General features: G+C 47.1%; 1 protein-coding gene across 1 annotated transcript; it reads left to right on the forward strand.

Annotated features, from left to right (window-relative positions):
• The first annotated feature begins 14,496 nt into the window (after positions 1-14,496).
• si:dkey-262k9.2 (uncharacterized) lies at positions 14,497-26,810 on the forward strand. Its single transcript, XM_067238447.1, has 8 exons — positions 14,497-14,620; positions 19,866-19,922; positions 20,440-20,472; positions 20,910-20,942; positions 21,745-21,816; positions 21,975-22,043; positions 22,590-22,632; positions 25,864-26,810. Exons 2-8 carry the CDS (start codon positions 19,877-19,879, stop codon positions 25,907-25,909), a joined length of 342 nt encoding a protein of 113 aa, XP_067094548.1. The 5' UTR covers positions 14,497-14,620; positions 19,866-19,876; the 3' UTR covers positions 25,910-26,810.
• The last annotated feature ends 723 nt before the right edge of the window (positions 26,811-27,533 follow it).

Here is a 27,533-nt window from a genome sequence, read left to right on the forward strand (position 1 = left end):
ATTTAGTGTACTATAACAGAACTTTGACAAGTCACTGAAACAAGCCTACCTGGAGAGGAACTTAAGCTAACGGAACGCATTTACTGCTTAAATAGTGTCATGTTCAAGTTAACAACCAATAAGAGCCCATTAAAGTCCCTGAGTGGGTGTTTAGCACAGTAAACAGACGCTCTCCAACACAAGGGAGTCAGAATCTGACTACACCCGAGTCTGTTGACACAAGATGGAAAACCACACTAAAAATGATGATAAAAATGAATTCAGTAGGATACATTCTACTACAACTGAGTGATGTCCATGTTGATAATTAACACATTTGCATGGAATTTCCCCCAATTGAGACTTGCATTCCCTTATTCATAGAGCATCATTGAACATTTAAATTGAGTGCAATGAAAAACAAATTCAGAATTAAATTGAATGGTTTTTCTATACATTTTGCAATTGGTTTAATCCTCCGGTCTGCAAAATATTAGGTGCAATCACAACACTATTGACTGGGCAAGGCAGGCGAGATAAGACCTCAACCGCAACATTTTTCTTCATTATAACCCTTTACAAAGACTGAGCCAGGATACCAGAGAAAGAGGAATTGTTCAAGCAGGTGAACTCCATGACTCATAACATTCCAAGGAACAGCAACCCCACTGAAACTTACTTTGTATCGCTTGTATAATGTATATCAAATATACATATACAAATCCTGTCAAAGCATCCTCTCCCTCTCTGCTTTTTCCCTGACTGGCGTCCTCCTGGATTATTATTGCAGTTGCAAGGTGGCAGGCAGGCGGAACATCCTTGATTGCTGATGGAACACACCTGTGACCCCTCTATGTTGGGCCTATAGCGGGGGGACTGTCTGAAAACACTGTTTTCCCCCGTTAATCCCCCCAAAACATTTCTTTTCTGTGATTACCTTTGGTTAATTAAATGTTGGCATTGTTATACCCATGAGAAGTCTCTTTTTTCACTTACCACAACTAATTCCTATCCCTACACTAATTACACAAAATGCTCATAAAAGGAGTTGACAATGGCTAATCACTGTGAAAAGAGTGTAAACGGTACAAGGAAAGAACCGTTTTTAATGGCACCTCTACTTCAACTGCCTTCAACTGAGTCAAAGCATTGCTTGATTACCGTTTGAGTCAACTGTATGACCCACTGTCTGAACCAGTTAAAGGGTTTATTTGGGGGAAAAACAACGTTAAGTACCAAGATTATGACATTTTGAACTGTATCAACAGGTTGAAACATCTGCTCTTCACAGGTATTTCAATTTCGTCCTACTGACTGATAATGATAAGTGAAATTGATGTTTGATTTGGGCCCCAACCTTGTGACAACCAACTTATGGTGTTGGTGTAAAGGCTCTGTTGTTCTGGGTGGCACAGAGAGAGCTATTGGACCAATAATAATTGTTTGATAAAGAACGTCCAAGATGCCAACATGATTGAGGATTCAAATATTAATGCAGGACATCATTTGGCCTCATTAGGAGTTCACATTGGATCTGAAACCAGGCCAACAGGACTATTTCTAGGTAAGGCCCAGTCAGAATACAACTGTGTATATATGAGTGCTTCTCAATGGCTCAACACTTTGGAAACAGGGTGTGCCTTTTCTTTGCGTTGCCGTAATGTAAACTAGGTTAGCCGGACATGATTGTTTAATCAAGTGGAGCAGGGGTTGATCATTGTGTTGAACTGCGAAGGGATTAGGATACGTCTATTGTCAATATATAATGAGATTACGGAAGGGGGAGCGCAATGCATTGGCAGTGTGAATGAGCACACATAGAGGAAAGTTGTTTGTCTTTTTTACTTAATGAAGGCATGAAACATGGACTTTTCTAATCTAATCCACAACTGGAAAGATGACAGAATTAGACTACAGGTAGACAATGCCTCCCATGCTCATGGTCCTCAACCTGTGCCAGACATGTGCACATCCAGGGAAGTCACTGAAGAGCCTCGGGCCCAACTGTCTCGTCCGAGGGTAAAGGACTGTGGTCGTCACAGAGAACGCATAGCTTGCTTGCGTGTCAGATTGGAAGTTTGACTGTCACCACAGAACACCAGCTTCAACCCACAGCACAAACTCCTCCGGAGGGGTTCTTCTGGAGGACAGCAGTGACCTCTGATCTCACTGGGCACTCTGATTTCCAGATCCTCTCTTCCTTTAGTACAGCTCCAGGTGAGGGCCCTCCGGAGTGCCCTCCTGGATGCCCTGGCGGGAGGATATGCACTTCACTTCCTGGAGGAGGGGCTCTCCCAGAGACCTTGGTGGGAGGTCACACATGGACACCAGGAGGGCCCAGGGTCCACATGGGTTGGTGGAGCCTACTACTGTAATACTGTATGCCCACCATCTTGTTTTTTTTACCATTTGGACTGTTTTCAAAGTCATTCCTAAGAAGAAGTCTGTTGGAGTCTGTATTTTGTCAAAAGACTGTGACCATTTAATGTCAGTAAGACTGACTCAAGTTTAGAAGGTTCCAACATACTGGTTTGTGTTTGTGTCCATAGACTGTATGTATAACCAATCATAGAACATTATGTCTTGTTTATGCCCCAGAAGAGGTAATCATTTTGAGGTCAATTTTGTGCCACAGGAAAACAATGCCAATACGCTATTTTGCAGGAGTTTTGAAACATCTGATTTCTTATTTATAGAGAAGCAATGAGGGAAAAAGGGTAATGATTTCCAATAAGCATTCTTAATGCTTAGATTAAATGGCGTTTAGAGGCGTTCTCAATGGCAGACATGGATAACTGAGCTGTGAAGCAGTCATTCAGTATCCAACAGTGAACATTTGCATTCCCCCTCACACATCCTAACCCAAATACCTGGATACAGCCAGTTACAGGCGTTGACATCCAGCCTGAGATGATTGATGAGTTGGTAGAAAACACAACTTGGGTCAATAAAATGGTGTTAAAACACCTTGTGAAAACAATGTGTCAAGTGACACTGGCTAGTCAACATTAAAGATCCTGTAAAGTGGACCTGGAAACGAGTTTTAAGTTCGCCACACCACAGAATAATGTGTTATTAACTACCCATCCAAATTCGAATGAAAAAATAACACCGACAAGTATGTTAAATTAGGCTTTGAAATTGTGAAAAAATCAGCAGTCTTCTCTGCTTGAGACTGGGGGTGGCGTGTCGCCTGAAGGAGCTGAAGCTACGCCCCTCGCTGCCTAGTGCCTACCTCCGTCCCAGATAATAGACGCTATGTCAAGCCGAACAAAACCATATAGAATTAGAATTTATTTGTTCAATGAGTGAAACATACAAATGCATATAAATGAAATGTTCCCCTGAGCTGTAACAGTAAACATGGACACCAGAGACAGCAGACAGTGAGCTCTCCAACTAGGCTACTTCTAACACATTAGCTACCATTTCACCAAAATACCATCATTCTACACCGAGTAGCCTAATATCAATTTAGCGGTTTGCACTAACTCATAGCAGAGATACCTCTGGAAAAGTTATCTTGTATACTTATAACAAGCACACAGAATAGAGTGATGAACTGCTGGCAGCGGTGGATGGTCCAGGTGCGACCGGAGGAGGAACGGCCGGGAGGGCGATGCTCGGTACGGCTCCGCACTGCAAGAGAAGCCGTGTGTCCGCGAACCCCGTCTGTCTCTGGTCCATGTTAAAACTATCCGCTGTGAAATGGTCACTGCATTTAGTCATTTAGCAGACTCTCTTATCAGAATCAGAATTCGGTTTATTCGCCATGTATGTTTTACAAACACGGAATTTACTGTGGCAGGGAGGTGCAAAACACTAAACATATACAGATCTTAAATTAAGTAAAAGTACAAAAGTTTAACTATTTCTAAGAACTAAACAATCTAAGAATACAACAGTTTAAATATAAAATAAAATATATATAAAAATAAGAATAATGAGCAGCGTGAATGGTCAACATAGTGCAGTCGGATACTGAGATAAAGTGGCTAATGCATACTGAATTGCCATTAGATGGACTTATAGTTAAATAAGTGAATGAATGTCAATGGGAGTCCTTGGCCTTGTTGAAGAGGCCAGTAGAAGATGGAAATAAACTGTTCTTATGGCGTGAGGTTTTGGTCCTGATGGACCGCAGCCTTCTGCCAGAGGGGAGTAGCTGGAACAGGGAGTGACCAGGGTGGGAGGGGTCGGCCACAATCTTCCTCGCACGCCTCAGGGTCCTCGAGGTGTGCAGGTCCTCGAGGGTAGGCAGATTGCAGCCGATCACCTGCTCAGCAGTGCGGATGATACGCTGCAGTCTGCTCTTGTCCTTGGCAGTGGCAGCAGCGTACCAGACGGTGATGGAAGAGGTGAGGATGGACTCAATGATGGCTGTGTAGAAGTGCACCATCATTGTCTTTGGCAGGTTGAATTTCTTCAGCTGCCGTAGGAAGTACATCCTCTGTTGTGCTTTTTTGGTGAGGGAGCTAATGTTCAGTTCCCACTTGAGGTCCTGGGAGAGGATGGTGCCCAGGAAGCGGAAGGACTCCACAGTGTTGACTGGGGAGTCGCACAGGGTGATGGGGGTGAGTGGGGCTGTATTCTTCCTGAAGTCCACAACCATCTCCACTGTCTTAAAAGCATTGAGCTCCAAGTTGTTCTGGCTACACCAGGTCACCAGGTTGTCAGCTTCCCACCTATAGTCAGACTCATCCCCGTCAGAGATGAGCCCAATGAGGGTGGTGTCGTCCGCAAACTTCAGAAGTTTGACAGACGGATGACTGGAGGTGCAGCTGTTGGTGAACAGGGAGAAGAGCAGAGGGGAAAGGACGCAGCCCTGAGGAGATCCGGTGCTGATGGACCGGGAGTCAGAGACTTGTGTTCCCAGCTTAACACACTGCTTCCTGTCAGACAGGAAGTCTGTGATCCACCTGCAGGTGGAGTCGGGCACGTTCAGCTGGGAGAGCTTGTCCTGAAGCAGGGCAGGGATGATGGTGTTGAAGGCAGAGCTGAAGTCCACAAACAGGATCCTGGCATAGGATGCTGGGGAGTCCAGGTGCTGTAGGGTGAAGTGGAGGGCCATGTTAACGGCGTCATCCACAGATCTGTTGGCTCTGTAGGCAAACTGCAGTGGGTCCAGGAAAGGGTCTGTGATGGCTTTGAGGTGTGCCAGCACAAGGCGCTCAAAAGACTTCATTACCACAGAGGTCAGGGTGACGGGTCTGTAGTCATTGAGTCCTGTTGGCCTTAGCTTTTTGGGCACAGGGATGATGGTGGAGGACTTGAGACAGGCTGGCACATGGCATGTCTCCAGGGAGGTGTTAAAGATGTAGGTGAACACCGGAGACAGCTGGTCAGCGCAGTGCTTGAGGGTGGCAGGAGAGACAGAGTCCGGCCCAGCTGCTTTGCGGGGATTCTGCCTCTTGAAAAGTCTGTTAACTTCACCCTCCTGAATGGAGAGAGTTGTCACTGTAGAGGGGGTGAGGGAGGATGCCCTGTGGGTGGGAAGGGGTAGATCAGGACAGTCCAATTGTCTTTCAAATCTACAGTAGAACTCATTCAGGTCATTGGCCAGGCGGGAGTCTTTAGTGGAGTGGGGGGCTCTGGGCTTGTAGTTGGTGATCTGCCTGAGCCCTCTCCAGACAGAAGCAGAGTCGTTAGCAGAGAACTGACGCTTCAGTCTCTCTGAGTACAGTCGTTTAGCCTCTCTCACCGCCTTGCTAAACCTATTCTTCGACTCCTTGAATCCGTCTCTATCGCCACTCCGAAATGCTTCCTCCTTCTCTGACCTCAACCTTCTGAGCTCTGCTGAGAACCAGGGCTTGTCGTTGTTGAAGTTCACCCTGGTGCGTGTTGGAATACAGCAGTCCTCACAGAAGCTGATGTATGATGTCACAGCCTCTGTGAGTTCATCCAGACTATTGGTAGCAGTCATGAACATATCCCAGTCAGTACAGTCCAAGCATGCCCGCAGATCCTCCATAGCCTCACTGGTCCACTGTTTTGATGTCCTCACAACAGGTTTACAGAGCTTTAATTTCTGCCTGTATGCAGGAATCAGATGGACCATGGTATGGTCAGAGTGACCCAGTGCTGCACGAAGGACGGCATGGTAGGCTCTACTGACTGTAGTGTAGCAGTGATCCAGAGTGTTCTCTTCTCTGGTTGGGAATTTGATGAATTGTCTGTATTTAGGGAGTTCGTGGCTGAGATTACCTTTGTTAAAGTCGCCGAGTACGATAACAAGGGAATCCGGGAAACTGTTCTTCGGTCTAACTCCACAATTCAGTGCGACAAAGTTTTAGCGCTTTGCACATGCTTTCAGGAACTCATTTCACACTTATATAATGTACTTAGAAGCAAAACATGGAATTTACTTTACAGGATCTTTAATGCTTGAATGCCATACATGAAAGGCTAATATTGAAATGATAATGCCAAAGTGATTAAATCAACTTTTCCCGGAAACCACTTGAATCATTTGGTTACGGTTTGTGTTCTGATGAGGCAACACATTTGTTTCCTTGTGCATATTGATCCATATCCAATATTGCCACATCTCAAATATGTTCTTTAAACACGGAATTGACAGCTGTCAACGTTATTTATTCAGGGATTAACTGTGAACCCTGCACGTGACACACATCCCCGTAGGACAGCTGCACATCATACAGCACCTGGATTCTCTCTCCCTGGCCTGGCCTCGACCCAGCGTGGCCTCGTATCTCCTGGCCTGGCCTCACCCCAGCCTTGCTTAAGATGCACTTTGAGATCTATGACTGCTCTGGAACTCTCGCCTGGCCTCATATCTCCTGGCATGCCCTCATCCTAGCCTGGCCTCGTGTCTCCTGGCCTGACCTCATCCTAGCCTGGCCTCGTGTCTCCTGGCCTGACCTCATCCTAGCCTGGCCTCGTGTCTCCTGGCCTGCCCTTGTCCTAGCCTGGCCTCCTCCATGCATGGAGCAGTGGGCCTTCTTGAGCTGAGCGCAGCATCCCTGCTGCACCCATCCACACCACACACACTCCTGCGTGTACATTTGTGGGATTCCTAGCTTTGCTCTGACTGCTTGCAGGTGGACCAGACCACCACCCCTCAACTTGAGGCAACGGCCCCGGTGGATGTAGGTGGTATTGCATTTCCGATTTGCTACCTGACTCGTCCGGTCGTTTTTATTCTATTAACTCCAGTCAACATATCTAAAACTATATCCCCCAATAATTCTTTCCTGATTTTTGCTAAGTTCGAAACCAATCCGAAATTGGTAAACTAGCACCCCATTTATTTGCTTACGTCAAGAAAAGTTGCCTGTAACCGTTATCTGATTTTCTTTGATGTGCTTAAACATGGAAATCGGGAAGAGCAGATGAACGATAAAATTGCTCGCAGAGCAATCGAGCCTCAATGCAAAATTGGATTACATCGGACTGAAGCATGGTTCCAGAGTCTCATCAGCCACCTCACAAAATAAAGAAGGTTTTACACCAAATTTGAATATTTTTTTAAGAAAGTCAGCGACCAGATATATTTTATAAATGCATTTCTGGAAATGCATTTGCATTTTGGTAACGATTTGCTTCCATACATTCACAAACACAATGCCCTTTTCATACCAATCATATTTAAACAATGATTTCCTATTGATTACAATGACCCTATTGTTCCATAAGGCTCAAATTTGTTAAGATAGAAATTTTTAGGCTCGAAGTTGATAGGCTCGAAATTTTTAAGCTCGAATTTTTGGGGGGGCTCGAATTTGAGCAACCTGAATTTCCGAGTCTTGAATTTTTGGGTCTGATTTTTTTCATTGAAATATGTGAATTCGGTGTTGTTTAAATTATTCAAAGTATTCAATGCCTTTTAAAATTCAAAACATTATGTCACTGATTTGCTTCCATACAAATGGCAGCGCGCCCACTGCTGACATCCTGAATGTGACTGTCAAGCTCGTGGGAGCAACTTCCGGGTCACAACACTAAAATCTATGCAAAATTGAGAAAGGAGATTTCCACACACTATTTTAATTCCTGATTTCCACGTGTAAGCACATCAAAGAAAATCAGATAACGGGTTGTTTTTTCGTTTTTCGTTTTCTATTATCGAAACAAAAAACGGAAAATGGTTATACTGTTTACTGTTTACTTAGGGCCTATGCAACAGTCCCGATGAGCAGCCACGAGAAAATGAACTAATCACTCTTTGAGAGGACTCGTTACTCCCGAGTCCTTGTAAGGATTCGTTCAAAATTAACAAATTCACGAACGACACATCACTAGCCACTGAGCACTTTTCATAGAAATGAATGGGGACGCCATCTTGGAAGAAAAATCTAGCTGTGTCTATTAATATATAAGTCTATGAGGTGGGACCTATCCCATTCTCAGACACTGTCCATTGTAGCAGCAGCTGCAGTCCTTGGGCTGGCCACAGAGGGCGCCATTGAGCCCCAGATCAGGGTCACAGAGTCAGTCATCCCAAGGGCTGGGGGTCAGCTCTGCTCACATCTGGAACTTGTCCAGACAGCTTGGAGTGCAGCCAGATTGACGGGCCTATTCTGTGGAGGAATATAGAGAAAAACAAAACATGCTCAGCCCTCACATTCTGCTGGTGGAAGACAGTTGTACTTGGCTCACAGAGTTAGGGTTGGTCAATGATGCATTACTCCCATCTAGTGGCTCAACAGCAACCCAGAGTAAGAGACCTGAATAACAACCACTGTTTACCCACAAGGTCTGACATATTCATTCGAAATCTTTCACAAGTTATCAAAGCAGTAGCTTGAGCAGGAGAAAAACAAATAACTTGACTGTAAAAACGGCATCTGGAGACCAGGATATGAATTGGAATGCAAGCAGGCCCTAATCTCAGTAGAATTTCCTTGATATGTGATCAATATCAACCAGCCAAACACAATGAAATGTTAATAATGTGCAAGCGTGGGCTTCATCAAGCCCTCCATATTTCATTTAGCACGCAATGATGCCGAACCCGCAAACATCGCAGCTACAATTCCAGGGGAAAGTTAATTTGTTTTTGCTTGTATAACAAAGTGCTGGGAGCACATTCAGACTCGAGGCAGAAGCCCAGGATACTCCAGGCATGAACAGCAATCCTCTCTAGCTGGCAGACAGCAGTGCACTCAACCAGGGAGTCACCGAGGGCGGACCGGAGCACTCCCTGATGACGCAGGTCAGTGACACAGATCCTGAACATGGCTGCTGGCTCCACTTGACCATGACAGGCTGGGAATGGCCCATTAACCTCTAGGATCCTCCCTCAGGCATCTGAGCCAGAATAGAAGCCCTGTCACTGGGAGGAGCTGTCCCCAGAGGCAGCCTTCCTCCCACCGCGAGTCTCCGGCGGTCCTTCTCTCCCAGACTGCTCTGGGCTGAGGGGCTTCTGAGAATCGTCCGCAGTGAGGCCGTCAACTGGGTCAGGGCTCTAGGTCCCAAACTGGCCACAGGTGGGGCGTTTTCCACAGAGAGGGAGGACGAGTGTTGTGCTTGTGGAGAGCCTGAGAATGAAGCCAAGGTTCTGTGAGGATATGAGAAAGTCGGCTGGCAGAATGGACCAGTACAGAGGAGCTCGGCTGGTGAGGCCTGCTCCTCCTCAACACTCCTGCAGGGGGAGCCAACACCGCACTCAACACTCCCACGTCAACAACAAGCATATGAGATTACAATTCAGTGTGTGTTCTTCTTTTTCAATTTCAAAGGGCATGGACTTCTTTAAAATCAGTCATGTTTCCAAACACAGCATTTTATTCTCTGGCTGAAAAACAAATAAGTCAGATAATAATTGAAGGTTACAGTTAATCACACCAAACAAAATGGCACAACATCATGTCGGCCCATGTAATGGTCTTGCTGTTCATCCTCACCAGTTCATTGTCCATGACCAGAACATGCCGAACAGAGCCCAGGCGATTGGCTGTTGCCACATGAAACTCTATGGGAATCAGCCCAGGGTTCTGCACGCGCGTACCTGTAATCTACCACAGGTAGAGTGGACCAGTGAGTCACTCTACAGGGTGGTGGAAGAAGGATGGAGAGACGGCCTTTGTACAGGCATGCTGCTCAAGTCCTCATCCCAGGTCTTGGTGCTCAAGTCGGGCCACAGGAGGCAGTGTGACCCAGGGCCTGGCGGGTGTGCGACTCACAAACTCAGAGCCGGTGCAGGCTTCATCAGACCAGAAAAACCTGTGTGTGTGGGGGGGGGGGGGGGGTGGGGGTGGGGGGGGGTGGGGGGGGGGGTGGGGGGGGGAAGGGAGGGGGGTAAGGGAGGGGGGTAAGGGAGGGGGGTAAGGGGTGGGGGGGGATGTTCTACTGTTAGACAAAAGCATCGAAGGGATGAGAATGCAAAACATGTTAGTGCTAAGTAGCATGTCAACCGTTGGCATTAACGCTGCATATTAAGTTTGGCGCAAACATCTGTTGGCTTGTCATACAAGTATAAACAAGTAGGATTGAGGACTAATCCAGTGGTGTTGTTAAGCAACCCTGTGGTGGCTTGCAGCCCCGCGTAGGAGGCGAGGGCCTCGACGTCACCGTCTAACACATGAAAGGAAACGAGACGATCCAAAGTAAAAACATTGAATTCAAGAGTACGTCCTTTGCATTCATCTGTCACTGTGGGCATTATAAAGTGCTCCCGTGTTTCCTGGTGAACCACGCAGGCCTGGTTGCTGACGGCAGGTGGCGCTATTCCTTCAAGACCCCTACGAGGTGACCCGAGCTGCTTGGCATGGGGCTGTGTGGGCCTGCAGAAGCAGAGCTCCACCCTCTGGCTGCCCTGACTGGCACACCGGGCAGCGTCGCAGATGGTAGCGTAGACTGGGACCCAGTTGGAACGATGTTATTGTTGCACCATGTCTGGTACAAAGAAAATACAGACCGTTCCTCGGCTCTGACCACTGAAATACCGTTACAACTGTGCACTTCAGGTCCCTGGACTGTCTGCTGTACTTACCACATGCACCACTTCCATGTGGATTTGGATACAAGCATCTGCTGAATGAATTCAATGTAATTTGTAGATGGTGGTTTTGAACACGGAGAGGCAATCGTGGATCGGTTTCTCCCAGGGCCACAAGCAGGCATGCGCTGTGACCCCCTGGCTGGTCTTCAAGTCCTGCTCCAGCTGGTTGGTGTAGCGAGGCCCAGACAGGAGCCCTCCTGGTCAGGGAGCCTGGGGAGACCTCTGGCTCCAGCCATAGGCAGTGGCGTTCACGGTGGTCCCCTGCGGAGAGAGGAGGTTGTTGTCTGCATCTGCTGTTATCTTTTGCCACACAGGCTGCAGACGTCTGTGTGGTTGCTGGGGAGTGTGTCCAGGACATGGGGAAGCCAAGCATACAATACCTGGAGGATAGCACCCGCCTCTGTGACCTGTAGCCTGTGGTGGATCCTCACCATGCCAGAGTGGACACATACAAAACCCTTCTCTGACAATCTCTCTACAGAGAGACAATGTCTCACAAGATATTTCAGGCTCAATTCTAAAATAGAAAATGTTTAGAAATATACTGGATGTAAAATGTCAAGCTAATTATTATTTTAATCCAATAATTATTCCAATCATGCAATTTTGATTGGCAAGCTCATAATAAGTGACACATAACTTCAAAGGGCAAGACTAGAACATCTGCCTTGAGATTGCTTGCTGCAGCAAAGAGTAAATGGATGGCCATTCCTTGGTTCATGTTTGAGCCTGTCAGTAAAACATTTTTCTTGGGGTGACTTGTTGTTAGTACAGGCTATTCTCTGGTTCGTGCTTGAGCCTGTCAATAGAAATTAGAAAGGACACTACTGAGCGGAACCTGGCCACCATGAATTATTTCCAGCACCTGAACGAGCCACTTATCACCAAGAAGACAGCCCCCGCTTCTCTCATTATGAGAGACAATCAAACAATACAATGGAGAATCAGTACAACACTGTAGTCTCCCCAACATTGCAACCTCCCTGTGTAAACTAACGTCCTGACTTTTTCTATATTGTTGTACGGGATTCCAATCGTGTGCCGAGCGCCTGGACGGCGAATTGAGAACTTGAGAACGCAGTCCCTGTCGACTCGCTGGATGGTGACATATGAGGACGACTTCACACTTGGTCCTCGGCCCGGCTGTTCTGAACTTTGACCCAGAAATCCTCAGAGGTGTCGTCTCAGTTCCCGAGTGTCGGCGCAGTAAGATTGAAACCCCTGGCAGTGACAGTCCCTGGTAGTGAGGATCTCCCGCTATCCAACACTGGGGAGGCAGGGTCTGGCTGTGGGCCTCTTTGTTCTGAAAGTGTAGGGCTGTCATACACGGAGACAAATAGTGTGTTGATGATACACGCTTTACACTCCCTTCTCCGAGGTTTCATCAACAAATCAACATTTCAGCAGAGTTGTCTTCAGAGTTTCGAGAATAACACACAGATGTGAGGACTGCACACGCTTGACAGTGCCTCTAATTGAACGGATCAAAATGCACAAGCCACATTAGATTACCCATTATTCTTGTGATCATTACAGTCTGTTGGTTTGATAAATTAGAAATGCTGCCTCTTCCCATTCGCACAGCAGCAAAACACTGAACAGACACTACAGAGAACAGGCACTGTTGTTGGAAGTCTTTTTTTCATGAAATTGATGCATACTGAGAAATGTGATCAAGTGAAGATGACAAGTTAATTAATTTGGAGCCATTGATGGACATGGGCACTGTATTTGGTTGACTGACGAGAGCAATCATGCCCGCACCCCTAGGCTAGGCTTACATTATGGACAAAGATACAGTGCTTTATGCAAGAAATGACCACGAAACACGTCATTTCTCAAGTCAGATGACACATTGCACTGATACATAAATGAGTCATTTCGTTGGCAAAGGACTCCGCACTCACGTAGATTTTGAATTTGTTAGGCTTCTTCCAGACCAACCTTAATTAAGAGCGTCGGACTACGCGGATTAAGGTGCGGCTGGGGAAACAAAGTCAAGATTTGGTGGGTGTATCAGTCGACCCAGAAGAACCGGCAGTGCTTCCCCCAGCTAGGCAGCTTAGGGAGCCGTTGGCTGGGACAGCTAGTCCCCTCGGGGCATGAGAACCCTTTCAGATACGGGTGTCATGGGCGGAGCAGTTACACTGTTCCGAGCAGCCGTTGACTCTCCCCTATCTCCAACATCACAATGATTCAGAGTTTGAGTGTGTCTGTGTGTGTGTTTGTGAGTGGGTGTTCCAACTGTTCACAAAACACGAACCATCCAACTGACACCCTGAGACAACACAAAAAGCCTTTGGATTTGGAGATTAGTCAAACTCACCATACAGGTGACTGACGTAAATTCCCAGTTGATACATTAATCAAAGACTAGAAAGGACTGGGACATGGCACATCAGGTTGTAGGGCAGCTGTGCGAACATGTTAGGCACCTGCACCCATGGACTTAGTGCAGGGTGATGTTTCATTTTAGTATCACTATGCAACAAGTGCTGCTTTATCCCACCTCAGAGCATGATCCTAAAAACAAGCAGCCATACTTCCTGTATGAGGTGAGATACAACCATCGCCACTGACGTCACACCCAGGGTCACACTCACACCTCTCCAAACCATCACTGGCAATATGCAGACGCTGATTGACACTGGGGTGGTGAGGAGGTAGAGTGCCCATCCCACATGAACACACATCCTGGCTGAGGTCACAGGCCTCCTGGATGGAGAAAGAGGTGAGGACCAACACAGTCTCTCTGGACCCTGAATTGGGCCATCGGAGGGAGGGAGCACCAGGCATCTTAGCAGCTGAGGGTCCAAGGACTCAGTCCGGCTAGTGGAGGGGAGATGGTGGGGTACTGCTGGAGGCTGCTGGCAAGTACCTGCACATGCCCGAGGCTGCTGTGCAGGAGTTTAATAACGTCCGTACTCTCATTGGTCTTATACGCATTCCATTTGATTCCACGAGATTAGCGTTTGTCAACCTTTGAGCCTGTTACGGACATGACAATACATCCATTTTGAAACAGCAAACATTATGTGGGCATTGCATTGGAACACACTGCTCAATCTGCAAGTGAGAACGTGACATAATGTGGCAAAGAGGAGGGGGGCACTGCCCCGAGAGAACCTGCACAATAACAGTCATCCAGGAAGCTGAGGCTATGATGGGAATTTCACACTGGACATCTGGTCTGTGATTGTTATGGTGAAGAAACATAATGAGATACCTTCTCCCTGTAGGATTGGCCCAGGATATGCCTGATAAAGAAAACATGTGCATTTTAAATTAAGATCATGCAGGAAATTATGGGTGAAGGGTGAAGATATTTCATGCATTTGTACGTATTCTTATTTTTTTTTAAAGATCTTGCAGGACATGTGTCACTTTCAACAATTCCCCTGCTGTAAGCAAAACTTGTCCCTCCTCGAACGGTGAGTGTGAGTTAGACGGTAATAGAGATAAGACTATCAGTGCTGGTGTCAGGTTACAACGAGCTCAACAGCCAATAGGGAATTCACGGGCACAGCTTCTACTGTAGTATGATTGCTAGCTGGTGTACACACCTGGGTTAGTGCGCACATACACACGTTTGGAAACATTGTCAAGGATCACCAGGAGAGGACAACAACACAAGTAGTCTACAGCCAACCTTGTAAAGTTAGACGTGTGAAACAACGGGTGAGATATGCATTTCTTGTTATGTTTAAAATTATTTTTCGACTACAGAATAGTAACTTTTTTTCAGTGAGTCTTTATGTGAATTATGTGGTTGTGATGACACACTTTGTATGTGGGGGATTCCAAATGAGTGCTTTCAGCTGTGGTTCACCAATACCAAATAACCCAGCAATGAAATCCTCTTTAAACATTTAGAATAGGTAGGTGCATCTTTTGACAGTTCGTTGCAAACCAACGTCTCAGTGTTCGTTGCTGTCAGAATGTCTGCAGGTGAGTTGGTAAACCGTGCACTGATGTGTTTGTAGCTAACCTGCCACTCAACATTGTTTGTCAAGCACCATTCCAACGACAGAGGACGTTGTCAAAAACATTATTATGAGACCAACCACTCGGACTGAGTGACACACTATTTGGAATGTGTTGGCTTGACATAATCCAGGTCAACATTTTAGGTTCTCCTATGAGTGGAGTTGCAGCCCCTCCCGAGTCATAACTCAAAAGTATACAAATAACTAAGGTAGGCCAACTGGACTGTCACTGTTGGGACTTGAGAAGCTTAAGGGAGAGGGAGGGGTAACTATACAATATTTCAAGGTTGTTGCTTTGTGAAGTGCAACCCAAGTGATGGTTCAAACACACCTGTTCAAATCTGATTTAACCCTAAATGAGTCATAATGCTTTCTTGATCGGGTTCAATGTGAATGCATTACGTCTGCTAATGCAAAGCCTGCCGTGGCACAGCACTTTATGATGTTGACTAAGACTTGCCTGTTAAACACCTTTAGACTCTGTGTGGGTATAAGGATTGAGTATTGTACTCAGTGACGTCCCCTGTATCTAAGACAGGAGTCAAAAAAGTAGGCTACAGCAAAAAGTTGTTTCATGTGGTAGAGGTTCGCATACTGATATAGTCCTAAACTCAAGCAGCGATTGTAACTACTGCGTTACTTGCCTAAAGACAAGGAAATAAACGGTTCTTCTGCATTAAATTCTACTTAATTTTAAGAACACGGTCGAATTGGACTACTTTGAGGACTGCAGACGTTATTACCACAGAAAAAGTTACTGAGACCAAGTAATTTTCTTATATTTAACCGAGCTCCCGTAAAATTCGCACCTGGATACAATGAGACCTTGTCAGAATCACTTAGCCTACGCAGGTTTATTTGCAGGATAACTTACAGCACCATTTACCTACAGTTAGCTCAATACGTTTTTGTACATTTCTTTTTAAAACCAATTTTCTTCAATCTCATAAAACAGGACAAATGAGAGCAGAAAGATTTTTTAGCTGAGTAGACATGAGGCGGTAGAAAGTAGACCGCATGGATGACGTAACGATCATTATTTGATGTTTTCAAACTTGCTACTAGTTGCTTGTGAATCCCCTACTTCTTCAAACACTTCTCAAGAAAAAAAAAAAACTAATAGTCGATTCCGGCTATGCACGCAGTGTTTTCTGTAAGCGACGCGTTTACATTTCTGTGTCCGGTTCTTCAGATACTGTGAGAAGCAACCTGCTCTCTCGTCCCCTCGGTGAGTCTCTTAATACATTAGGTGGACAGACAGTTGATTTTATTTTTTTTACTTTCCTGAAAGTGCTTGCCAGCTGTTTGTAATTGTAATCATTAAACCCGTATGTTAAATGTATTCTTATTGGAGTAGCAAGGCTTTAATACAGATTATTCTATTGGACAGAAGCTGTACCATCTAATTATTCTATAACACTTTACCTGAACTAAGACTATCACTAGGCTACTACATGTACTTTGCAGAATGAGCAAGAAGCGAGGATCATCTTGTGTTGGTGTTGGTGAATCTATATTAAAATAAGAATATTAACATTCTGTTTTAGGCCTATTGGTAAGCAATGTGTACTTAGAATCACTGTTAACATTGCAACAGGCTGCAGCTGACAACCTGCACCACATTATCCTTTCAGCATTATATCAAGTCAAAACAGTAACTTCAATTTGCCATTCAAATGAGCAAACTGAACCCACAAGGAATATATTTTACGGTCAGTGGATGTTGCCTTCAGTGCCGCACAGGTGTTGAGAATAGATGGTGTAGTCAGAACTCTTAAGTTAGAATTCACTTGTGATGTTATATTCTTTCACGTCCTGACTTATTCGTTTTCGGTAGGTCTCTGTGTGAACACGTGCTCGTCATGCATGCATTCTAAAGTGTGTCAGCCTGACCTGAATATTTTCTCAGATCAAACACTCAAGTTGTGGAGAGAGCTTTAGTTCTGCTATACCGATGCACGCTTCCCCCAAAGAGAGGAACAGGCCCACATAGACATCAAATGGATGAAACTCTGAGGAACTTTGTATTAGGCTTTTGAACATTTGTTTGACTCAAATACATTTTCTGAGAGGGATTTAAGATCTGTGGGTGAGAAGCTAGCTGAAAGGGAGCTGGTGCCAGCCAGGATGGAGGTTCAATGCTGAAATCATTCAGTGTCTGATGCTCTAGGTGGGTAAAAGGAACCCCAGACAGACTGAGGTTTTTGTCTATTATGAAACAAGTGGCATTTTTATAGAAACCGAAAAAGGAACTGACGTTTTGTATTGTCTGAACTTTGCAGGAAGAACAGAGCTAACAGGGTTTGTGACATTCTACCTGTAAGGACAGTTTTAGATTTTTCTCTCTCCGCTGCCTAGTCCCGGAAGTGTTATTTTGGATATTTGCATCTGATTCAGCTAGATAAACAGTTCCTGTAGATACGACAGACTTGAGTAAACATTTCAATGAGAATATTTTCTCCCTTCACTGAACCACAGGAAAGTACCACATTGGAAGTGAATAGCAATGAATAACAGATGATGTGTGAGCTGTCTTTTCTCCTCTCTGGCAGTCTTTCGTCCTTCTGTCAGTTCTCCTCTCTTTCTTTGTTCATCTATTTGTTCTGTCTTTTCCACACAACTTTATGATATTACAATTTAATCTTTTGTGCACTCAGTATTTTCCTCTCGTTTGCTCGGTCTCTCACAAGCTCACTCACATAGCATTCATCCCCTTGTGCTTCCCTACTATCTCCCTTCCTCTATATATCCACGTCTGCGATTGTTATCTCTTACGTCAATGTCAGGTGTGTGTGTCTGTGTGTGTACGTGTGCTTGCATTTGTGTCAAAGCCAGGGTATTATCCCTGGTCTGAGTGTACGTGAAGGCAACATCCTTTTTATACATCACTCGTGTAAGCGTCTGTACCTCAACAGTGTTTGCGTGCGTCTGTTTGGTTGTTGATAGCACTGTTCATCTTTTAAAATTAAGCCCTGTAAACAAGATCTTGATGTTCTCCGAATGGGGCCAGGTTTAGTCAGACGGGCATGCCGCTGGAGGTTAATCCTATCACTGGATAAAAAAAACAAAAAACAAAACACAGACACACACACAGGAGCTAATCTAAGAAAAACAATGCAAGTTTACTTTGCAGTAGTTGTGGGGCTTCCTTGTAGCATTGCACCCTTGATTTATGATTTTTAGATTCATGATAGTCAATGATGTTTGCTGTACTGGCTCCAGGAGAGTGTCTGCCTCTCTTTTTATTAGGAAGCCAGCGTTTATTATGAGGCGCAAATTTGGCCTGGTAAGAACGAACCTGGGAAAAAAGGGAGAAGATTTGGCATTCAAATATACAAAAAAGATTGAAAATTGAAAAATAACCCAAGCTTTACAAATTATTTTGATTCAGAGGCTGTGGACTGCGTTGATAAATATTTCCAAATTGGATCCGCTTATTATTTTACCCAGAGTGACTCTGGAGACCAAATTGTATACAGAGGTTTTTTTTATCTTAATTTGTGGCTGCTTAGGTAGGTTGTTTGTGTTCGGAGATTTACTAGCCAGTCAGGAGGCCAGAGAGGCCTGCAATGCACTTTCTCCAGACAGTCGTCCGTTATTTGATTAGCACCCTAAAACCCCATATTTCTCCCTCCGTGACACACTGCTGGGTCATTTTGCAAGGCAGTCAGTGGCGCCTGATTCCCCAGTCTCCGGCTCCTACTGCTGCCCTGCAGGACGGACATCTGCTAGCAAAGCCTTGTGGAGACTTCAAGAGCCGCGGCAACGCTAGCCAATGAGATTAGAAGCCTAGATGCTCCAACCTAAGGCCTTTCTCAAGCATCAAACCAACTTGGATGGAGGCATTTCTCTCTTGCCACTCCATTCCAGGCACCGCCTTTCTTTCCATCCTGCTCTCCGCTTACCAAGTATGGTGAACTGTATGAACTTCTTTAACATATTAGTAGGCCGGAGATCAATTCTCAGAAGCTAGTCTGTCCTAACAATGAAAGTCACATCTGCGCACTTCTCATATTACACCAGAGTTTACATCCGAAGAAACAGCATTCGGATACAATGGATGCATGGAAAATCTGGAGGAGTCGTAGCAGATTCCTCCGCCTTGTTTACGAGAATTCTCCCAGCGTGCCTAGGGTGAGTTGAGGTCACAGGTCCGTTGCCAGGGCTGACCACCTAGGCATCGACCTCCAGTGGGCGAGAGGTGGTTTCCCGAGCAGTGGTGTTTAAATATATCCTTGATTGTACTAGGCCCGGCCAGCTGCACTTTGGAACTTTTGTTTTGCTGCCTGGGAACAGCTGGGTTCACATCTGTGCGGCGTGGAGACTCGGACCAGGAAGGACTCTGTCCCTGGCTCCAGGCCAGGAGGAGGGACTTGGCTTTCGCACTAAGAAGGAAAACGGTTGAGCAGAAAACAATCAATGTACCTGTCGATATATCACCTAAACGTGTGCTGGCGGAAACCGTAATATTTCCGTTCCGTCGCATGATATCCCACATTGTGTTGCAGGGTTTAAATAGAGTGCGACCATCAGTGGCCTACGCAGTGGATGTAAATCACTTTTCGCTCTAATGTTGAATAAGAGCTGATTTGTGACTCGGCTTGGTTGCTCCACCTGGTACACAGCATGGAGGAGGGGCAGGTGTAAACGTTGAATAGGCCCCTGATGCCAGCTGACTGTGACCAAACACCCAGAGAGGTCGCAGGTTTCTGCTGAGCACTGTGGGAAATGAGGTTTATGTTGTGCAATCACTAGTTTTCCGTTGAGCCTGTTTTTATGTAACTTATACTGGAAGCGTGACATGCAGACATCGCAATATGACGAATGTGTGTTTTTTAGCGCATCTTTCACACCATCTATTGTCGAGGCACCGTTTTCACACACGAGTGAGTGTCATTAGCAAGTATTTTAGAACATTCTGTCTCATCTCCCTCCAGCATTTGAGAAGATGATGCGATTCCTGTTCCTGTGCCTGCTACTGCGAGCTGCCATAGGTACGTTTTCACCTTTCACCTGTTTCTATCAGGTGATAAACATCAAGTCAGACTGTTATGGTCTCTTTCTACATACCAATGCATGTGTCTTAAACAGCCGCAAAACAAAAGTGCCAGTTTGAGTGAAAATATACCATTGAGTTGATTATTAACACAATTTTTCCATGGAAGTACAGTATTTGAGAACACCATAATAGTCCATTTGATGATCGTTTCAGAGGTGAAGGAGTAAGCTTAAATGCTTTAGCATGCAGTCGGTGCTGTGATGGGTCTTTTAATGTCACAACAGTTGTTCTTTTATCGGATTATGACATCATCCTACCTACAGTTAGTAAAAAGCAAATACTCATCCTATTGAGTAAATCCCTCAACTCGTGACAGGATAGATGCACAGATCTGTCTTTGGTTCACATCCGTCCCACCTGTCCTTGGAGAGTTTGTAGTACACAATGAATGGGGACCGGTGTGTGATGGTTGTTAGTTAACGCAGGCCTCTTCTCCCTGTCCTCTCCAACAGCTACAGAGTTCGAAGTTGGATCTGGCAACGGAGGTATGTGATGCATCTTGTTAGTGAACCAGGTTCTGTAACGTGTGTGTGTGTGTCTTATAATGATCATTTAACCCCATAAGACTCAATAAGCAAAAATCGTATTCTCTCTTTCTATCTCTCTCTCTCTCTCTCTCTCTCTCTCTCTCTCTCTCTCTCTCTCTCTCTCTCTCTCTCTCTCTCTCTCTCTCTCTCTCTCTCTCTCTCTCTCTCTCTCTCTCTCTCTCTCTCTCTCTCTCTCTCTCTCTCTCTCTCTCTCTCTCTCTCTCTCTCTCTCTCTCTCTCTCTCTCTCTCTCTCTCTCTCTCTCTCTCTCTCTCTCTCTCTCTCTCTCTCTCTCTCTCTCTCATCTCTCTCTCTCTCTCCTCTCTTCTCTCTCTCTCTCTCTCTCTCTCGCTCCTCTCTCTCTCTCTCTCTCTCTCTCTGCCTGTTGTCCCACAGAAATTGATGATGAGGACTTCGTAGCACAGACCAGTAAGTTTGCTACTTTGAACTGATCTGTGCACATGGAATTCTATGTGATTGTTGGGCACCCAGAGACTAGGTTGTGGCCCAGTCCAGGGAAGTGAGGGCTGTGGACCATTCCTTTCTCCTACCTCACATCATTCGACCCAGAGTGGAATTAATTAGATGTCCTGAGGAGGAGGAGGAGGAGGAGGAGAGGAGGAGGGGGGGGGGGGGGGGGGGGGTGTGGATGAGGTTGCCTTCTGAACCCACCTCTATACCGCCCCGCCAGCCGCCTAATCAACATTGGCATTCTCATCTCTCCTGACGCCTCTCCCCGTCACTTCCTCATTCTGCCCATGATGGGCCCTTGATAGAATTACTGAGCTGTTTAGGACAGGCAAGACAGCCGAAGAAGAACCCCCAGCTAGCTCCCAGTTATCCCCGGGCCCCCAGCTGCTTCCCCTCCACCTCCCCCCACCCCTCTGCCTCCCACCTCCAGCCCCATCCCTCTGCCTCCCACCTCCCACTACCTCCCCCCCCCAACCTGAGAGTGAAGGTTGAACGATTAACGATCCGTCCGGAGGTTCTCATCAAGCCAATCAGATTGATTGTAGAGCCGAGCGGGCGCTCTGTGCTCCAGCCCCAGCCGTGTTGAGATAACGGCCTTTGTGTGAAGTCAGCCGACCACTGTGTGATTAGGTCTTTTGTTTGGTCGTGTTGCGGGACGTGGGATGATGTCTGTGTCACGACCATTGTTGTGGGGGAATTAAGCGTACACATGCAGACACGCTGACAATCATTTAAACCCCCCCCCCCCCTCCCGTTGCAGGGACGCCTATATTGAGGATGTATACTGACATGGTCGACGCAAACAAGTCTACTGGAGGAGACGGAGCTCAAAGTAAGCTCACAACCAATCACAAACGTAGACGCGTTCGGTGGAGATCCCCCCACCTCGCTGTTTGCACAGGAGATGCGCTGTTCGTACGAAAGCTATCCAGTCAGTCACCAGCTTGTGAGAGAATCTTAATGACGGCTGTATAAAATTCTCTGTTGCAGGCACATTCGTCACCATCGTGATCGTGGTGGCTGTGAGTGTCGTGGCACTGTCGATCGCCGCCATCGTGGGTAAGAAATCTGGGCATCGATAAGACAACAATTATTGTGGTGTGCTCATTCACAGCTGCTTCTATGGCTCTAATTGGCTCCATTGTGTGCCTATACCAACTATAACCACAGTGAATAACATATACTGTAGTCACGCGTATGAAGAGAAATAGAGAAGTTAAAGTTTTAAGAATTAACTTTAGGGTAGCATTCTTAGGAAAGGACAAATTAAGAATATGAAGACATGCTGTCAAGCTATTGGTCTCAGTTCCATTTCTGTCACGGAGTAAACGTATTGCTGTCTTGCTGTTATGGGGTGGCTTGAGCAGGCTTAGGCGTAGTAAACTTTGACAGAGTGCCAGCTGAAATCCCAGAGTTGGTGGGAGAACTCTGGTTAATCCCTTAATCCAGGTGCTTGACCCTGAATACTATCCTATAGCTCCCATTTGTCATGGAAGCCCTGCTAATGCTTAAGCAAATGTAAACGCGTTGCTTGTGAAACCGTGACCTTCTCCTTCCTTTTGTGAAACTCCTGACATTTATTTTCTTTTGTGTACCTCGTCGCAGCTGTCGTGTTGGTGAGACGCCGCATGCACAACCGACAACAAGGGTAAGGCTACGTAGCTCTGCTCTCTCACACAATCGACCTCATTGTCTTACACCTGCTAATGTGGGTTTCTGGAGCTCGCGGGTGTTATACAATACCCTCGATCCTCCATGGATATCTTGAGGAGGGTGTCGGGTACGTGCCTGGTGGAGACTCGGCCGCTGGGTTTGTTGACTGGGTTCTCCAGGATGATGTGAGGCAGGGTGTCCTCCAGAGCCTCTGGGTCTGGGTTTGGGCCTGGGCCTGGGTCTGAGTTTGGGCCTGGGTCTGAGTTTGGGCCTGGGCCTGGGCCTGGGCCTGGTCCTGGGTCTGAGTTTGGGCCTGGGCCTGGGCCTGGGCCTAGGTCTGAGTTTGGGCCTGGGCCTGGGCCTGGGTCTGGGCCTGGGTCTGAGTTTGGGCCTGGGCCTGGGTCTCCAGTCTCTGTGCCTGCAGTGACACATCGTTCCCTCCTAGAGGTACTGCATGTTGAGCTTCATGCCAGGTGACTCAGGGACAGAGTGTGACAGAACCAGTCGGGTGGGTAACAGTTCCCTCTCTGCCTTGGCAATTTGTTCCACTTCACGGCAACACGCCAGAGCATAAAATCACACAAACGCTCGGTTGACAAAACCCAACCAGGAGCATCCACCCAGTCGAGCCTGCCCAGGCCTGCTCTGCCATTACTGTGACTGCCTGGGGGCCTCGAACCTTGCCTACACCCCTCGCCCCACCCTGCTCAATCACTCCCGGCAACAATGACAGAGAGAGGGGGGGGGGGGGGAGGGAGAGGGGGTAAAGAGAAAGAGAGAGAAAGAGGGAGAGAGAAATGGAGAAAGAGAGAGAAAGAGAGAGAGAGAGAGAGAGAGATAGAGAGAGAGAGAGAGAGAGAGAGAGAGGGGGAGAGGGGGAGGGGGGGAGGGGGGGAGGGGGGGGAGGGGGGGAGGGAGGGGGGGAGGGGGGGGAGGGGGGAGAGGGGGGGAGGGGGGAGGGGGAGAGGGGGAGAGGGGGAGAAAGAGAGGGGGGGAGAGAGAGGTTAGAAATGGGGAGGGAGAGAGACAGAGATGAGTTAGAAGGTGTGAACTTGCGTGACCCTACAGTGCAGGACCCAACCTGTCCCGGCCTGCAGCTCTCCACGTGATCCGGGTCAGGAGAGCCTTACCTGTGTGGCTCTGAACACCGCATGACGACACTCCCAATCAGTCTGTCAGAGATCAGAACAGCCTGAACCAGTCGAGCAGAGAGACGCGTTGCCTGTCTCTCTGGGGGCCGCAGGGCTACAACACAGGTGCTTCGGCTCAACCTGTCTCTCTCATTCTTCAGCTTTTGCTTTTCTTTTCTTTCTCTCCTTCTTTCTCTTAGTGGCTTACTGGTGTTGATCGCTGTGGGCTGGCGTTGTGCAGAGTAATCACTTGCCCCTGTGACAGTGAATTGGTGCTGTGTGTGAGGCAGTGTTGAGAGGTTAATGAGTTCCCAGAGCTTCACAGCTCTGCAAATAGGGAGGATAACAGACTGGGTGACAGACTGACAGACAGACACTGCTAGACACAGACAGACAGACAGAGACAGAGACAGAGACACACAGACAGAGACACACAGACAGAGACACACAGACAGAGACACACAGACAGACACACACAGACAGACACACACACACAGACAGACACACACAGACAGACACACACAGAAAGTCAGACACACACAGACACACACAGAAAGTCAGACACACACAGACACACACAGAAAGTCAGACACACAGAAAGTCAGACAGACACACACAGACAGACAGAAAGTCAGACAGACACACACAGACAGACAGAAAGTCAGACAGACACACACAGACAGACACACACACAGACAGACAGACAGAAAGTCAGACAGACACACACAGACAGACACACACACAGACAGACAGACAGAAAGTCAGACAGACACACACAGACAGACACACACAGACAGACACACACACACACACACACACACAGAGACAGACAGAAAGTCAGACAGACACACACAGACAGACACACACAGACAGACACACACACACACACACACACAGACAGACAGAAAGTCAGACAGACACACACAGACAGACACACACAGACAGACAGAAAGTCAGACAGACAGAAAGTCAGACAGACAGGAAAGCAAAGCCAGACAAGGTGAGCGACACACCGGCAGCCACCGACAGACTTGTGGACACTGACATACAGGAGCCTCAGACACACCGACTCACAGACAGACTGACAGACTCCCAGACAGGCTGGTCTGCGAGGGTTAAATTCCTGTGCAGGATTACTGGATAGCTCCTGGGGCTGCAGTCATCCCTGGCTGTGTTTGGTGCTGACTGATCGCTCCGCTGAGAAGCGGCTTAATCGCACAGCAACCCGCGGCTTGTTGCATCAACAGAGGCTGGCCAGGTTTAGGAGCCCCACCTGGGGACGGCAGTGTGTTTGGAGGTGATGCAGTCACCATGTAGCTGCCAGGACCCTGCCGCGCACAGCCGGCACGTCTCCCGGAGCCTTGTTCTCACAACGAGATGACAAATCTCTTAAGCCTAAAACGTTCACGCCGGTGTATCTAAAAGGTGGATGCGGCGTTGGTTTGTTTGTTTATTTATTTCCTTTTTTTCTTTATTTCCTTTTTTTCTTTTTCTTCCTTACATCTGTTTTGACGAAACATGTGCTGTAAATTGAAACTTCAAAATGTCAACGTTAGAGGTGACACCTTGGAATCTTCCGCTGTGTCTTCATATGAACTCTGTGTGTGCCTGCCTCCTTCTCCTCTCCTCTCATCCCTCCTCTCATCCCTCCTCTCATCCCTTCTCCTCTCCTCTCATCCCTTCTCCTCTCCTCTCATCCCTTCTCCTCTCATCTCATCTCATCCCTTCTCTCATCTCATCCCTTCTCCTCTCTTCTCATCCCTTCTCCTCTCTTCTCATCCCTTCTCCTCTCCTCTCATCCCGTCTCCTCTCCTGTCATATCATTCCTTCTCCTCTCATCTCATCCCTTCTCTCATCTCATCCCTTCTCCTCTCATCTCATCCCTTCTCTCATCTCATCCCTTCTCCTCTCCTCTCATCCCGTCTCCTCTCATATCATCCCTTCTCCTCTCATCTCATCCCTTCTCTCATATCATCCCTTCTCCTCTCATCTCATCCCTTCTCCTCTCATCTCATCCCTTCTCTCATCTCATCCCTTCTCCTCTCATCTCATCCCTTCTCCTCTCATCTCATCCTTTCTCTTCTCTATCTCTCCAGGATCTACTCTGTGCCTGCAGAACAAGGCCAGAAAGGGGCGGTCTAACCCAAGACGGCCCACAGGACACTTGGAGGAGAGGACCAATGCACTGAGCTCTATCACACACTGCCCTTTGACCCAGGAAGTGGACACATCATGGCCCCCCTCCCCCCACCTGCCCTTATAGAACCTCACCCACACCCCCACCCTTCCCTCCACCGCCATCACAGAATGGCTGTGTCTAAATTGCTGTGCCTAAATCATGTTAGTGTGTATCCTGTTGTATTTCTATATCCTTGGCCCAGATATCCCAAATGTACAGTATGCATCCATCTCAGGACATTTGGAACAATTCCAAACACCTAATTGGATTCTATTTGAGGAATCCACATAGAAGTCATTGAATGTAGCCAGTAGAAAAAACCTGTTTTGATGAAAGGCGTAATTTAGACCAAGAAATACTCTGTATTTAACAACTTGCGAGTAATGGGCTTTTACTCCAATGAGTTTCTTACCTCTGAACAAAAAAAAAAAACAGTTTTTGATTTAGTGCAATTGGAACAAGCCTGTGTGAGAGGAACTGGCTTGTTTGACAAAGGGAAGCGATGCCTAATCCATAGTAAGCCAGCCCAGTTCTCACTTCAGTCTCCCTTTTCACAACTCTGACATCTCCTGTCCCTGGCCCATTAGGAGTGACAACAGGCAATGCAGCAGGAAGATAAAGCTGGTTCCCTCCCTTCTGAACCTTGGAGGAGGAGAGAATAGAAACAAGCAGAAAAAGCTAGTCTGAAACACCCTCTTGTGAGGCAGTAAATTAATCGACCGCCGTGAATGATGATGTTGTTTTTTCGTTTTCCTTCTCCTTTGCGTTAGGCTTTTGCGCCAACGTCCTCAACCTCGCAGATTGTAAATAGCTCTCAGATGACTGGGTGAGAGGTAGTTTAATGCTGAATGCGTTGGGCCATGGGAGGGGTGTGGGGGGGTTAGGGCGGAGGGGGTGTGGGGTGGGGTGTGTGTGTGTGAGGGGGGGCAGGGGCGGTGCAGAAATCTAGAGCATCAAATCAAGTGTAGGGGATGATTGGGGAAATACCCACGATGCCCCATGTTTCATTCATGCTGAGCACGCCCTCTCTCTCTCTCTTTCTCTTTCTTTTCATTTAAATGGAAATCAATTGTGCCCTGTGAAGAAAAGCTTTAGGACCAAGGTGCGGGGCTGGCTTATTTCTCTCCTGTATTACAGAAAAAGGAAGTTGTTTTGCCAGGGGCCAGGGGTCGGAGAAGACGGGAAGGTGGACACGATCAGGTTTGGCATGACTCGAGGTATTTTGTTCGGAGCGTCACATGGTGTGCAGTTGTGCAGGCTGGAGCTGGCGAGGGAGAGATGTAGTGTTGGAATCACTAGGTCTGTCTGAATAAGGGCTCCCATGTCCTTTGCTGTGTCTCCGCTCAGCCACCCCTGGTGAGGTCCAGGGGTGAGGTCCAGGGGTGACTGCAGGGGTGAGGTCCAGGGATGAGGGCAGGAGTGAGACTGGGGGAGGACTCGGCTGGTATCCAGATTCCCAGGTACAGAAGCACCTGTGGTTCTGAATGAACCCATTTTCCCCAGGTTTTTACAGCACTCGACAACCTTCACTAGTGCCTTGCTGAATATGAAGTGGCCCATCGCTTGTCTTGCGAGGGTTCTCGGAGA

This window comes from Osmerus mordax, chromosome 6, assembly GCF_038355195.1.
Source record: "Osmerus mordax isolate fOsmMor3 chromosome 6, fOsmMor3.pri, whole genome shotgun sequence".
Classification (NCBI taxonomy): Eukaryota; Metazoa; Chordata; class Actinopteri; order Osmeriformes; family Osmeridae; genus Osmerus; species Osmerus mordax.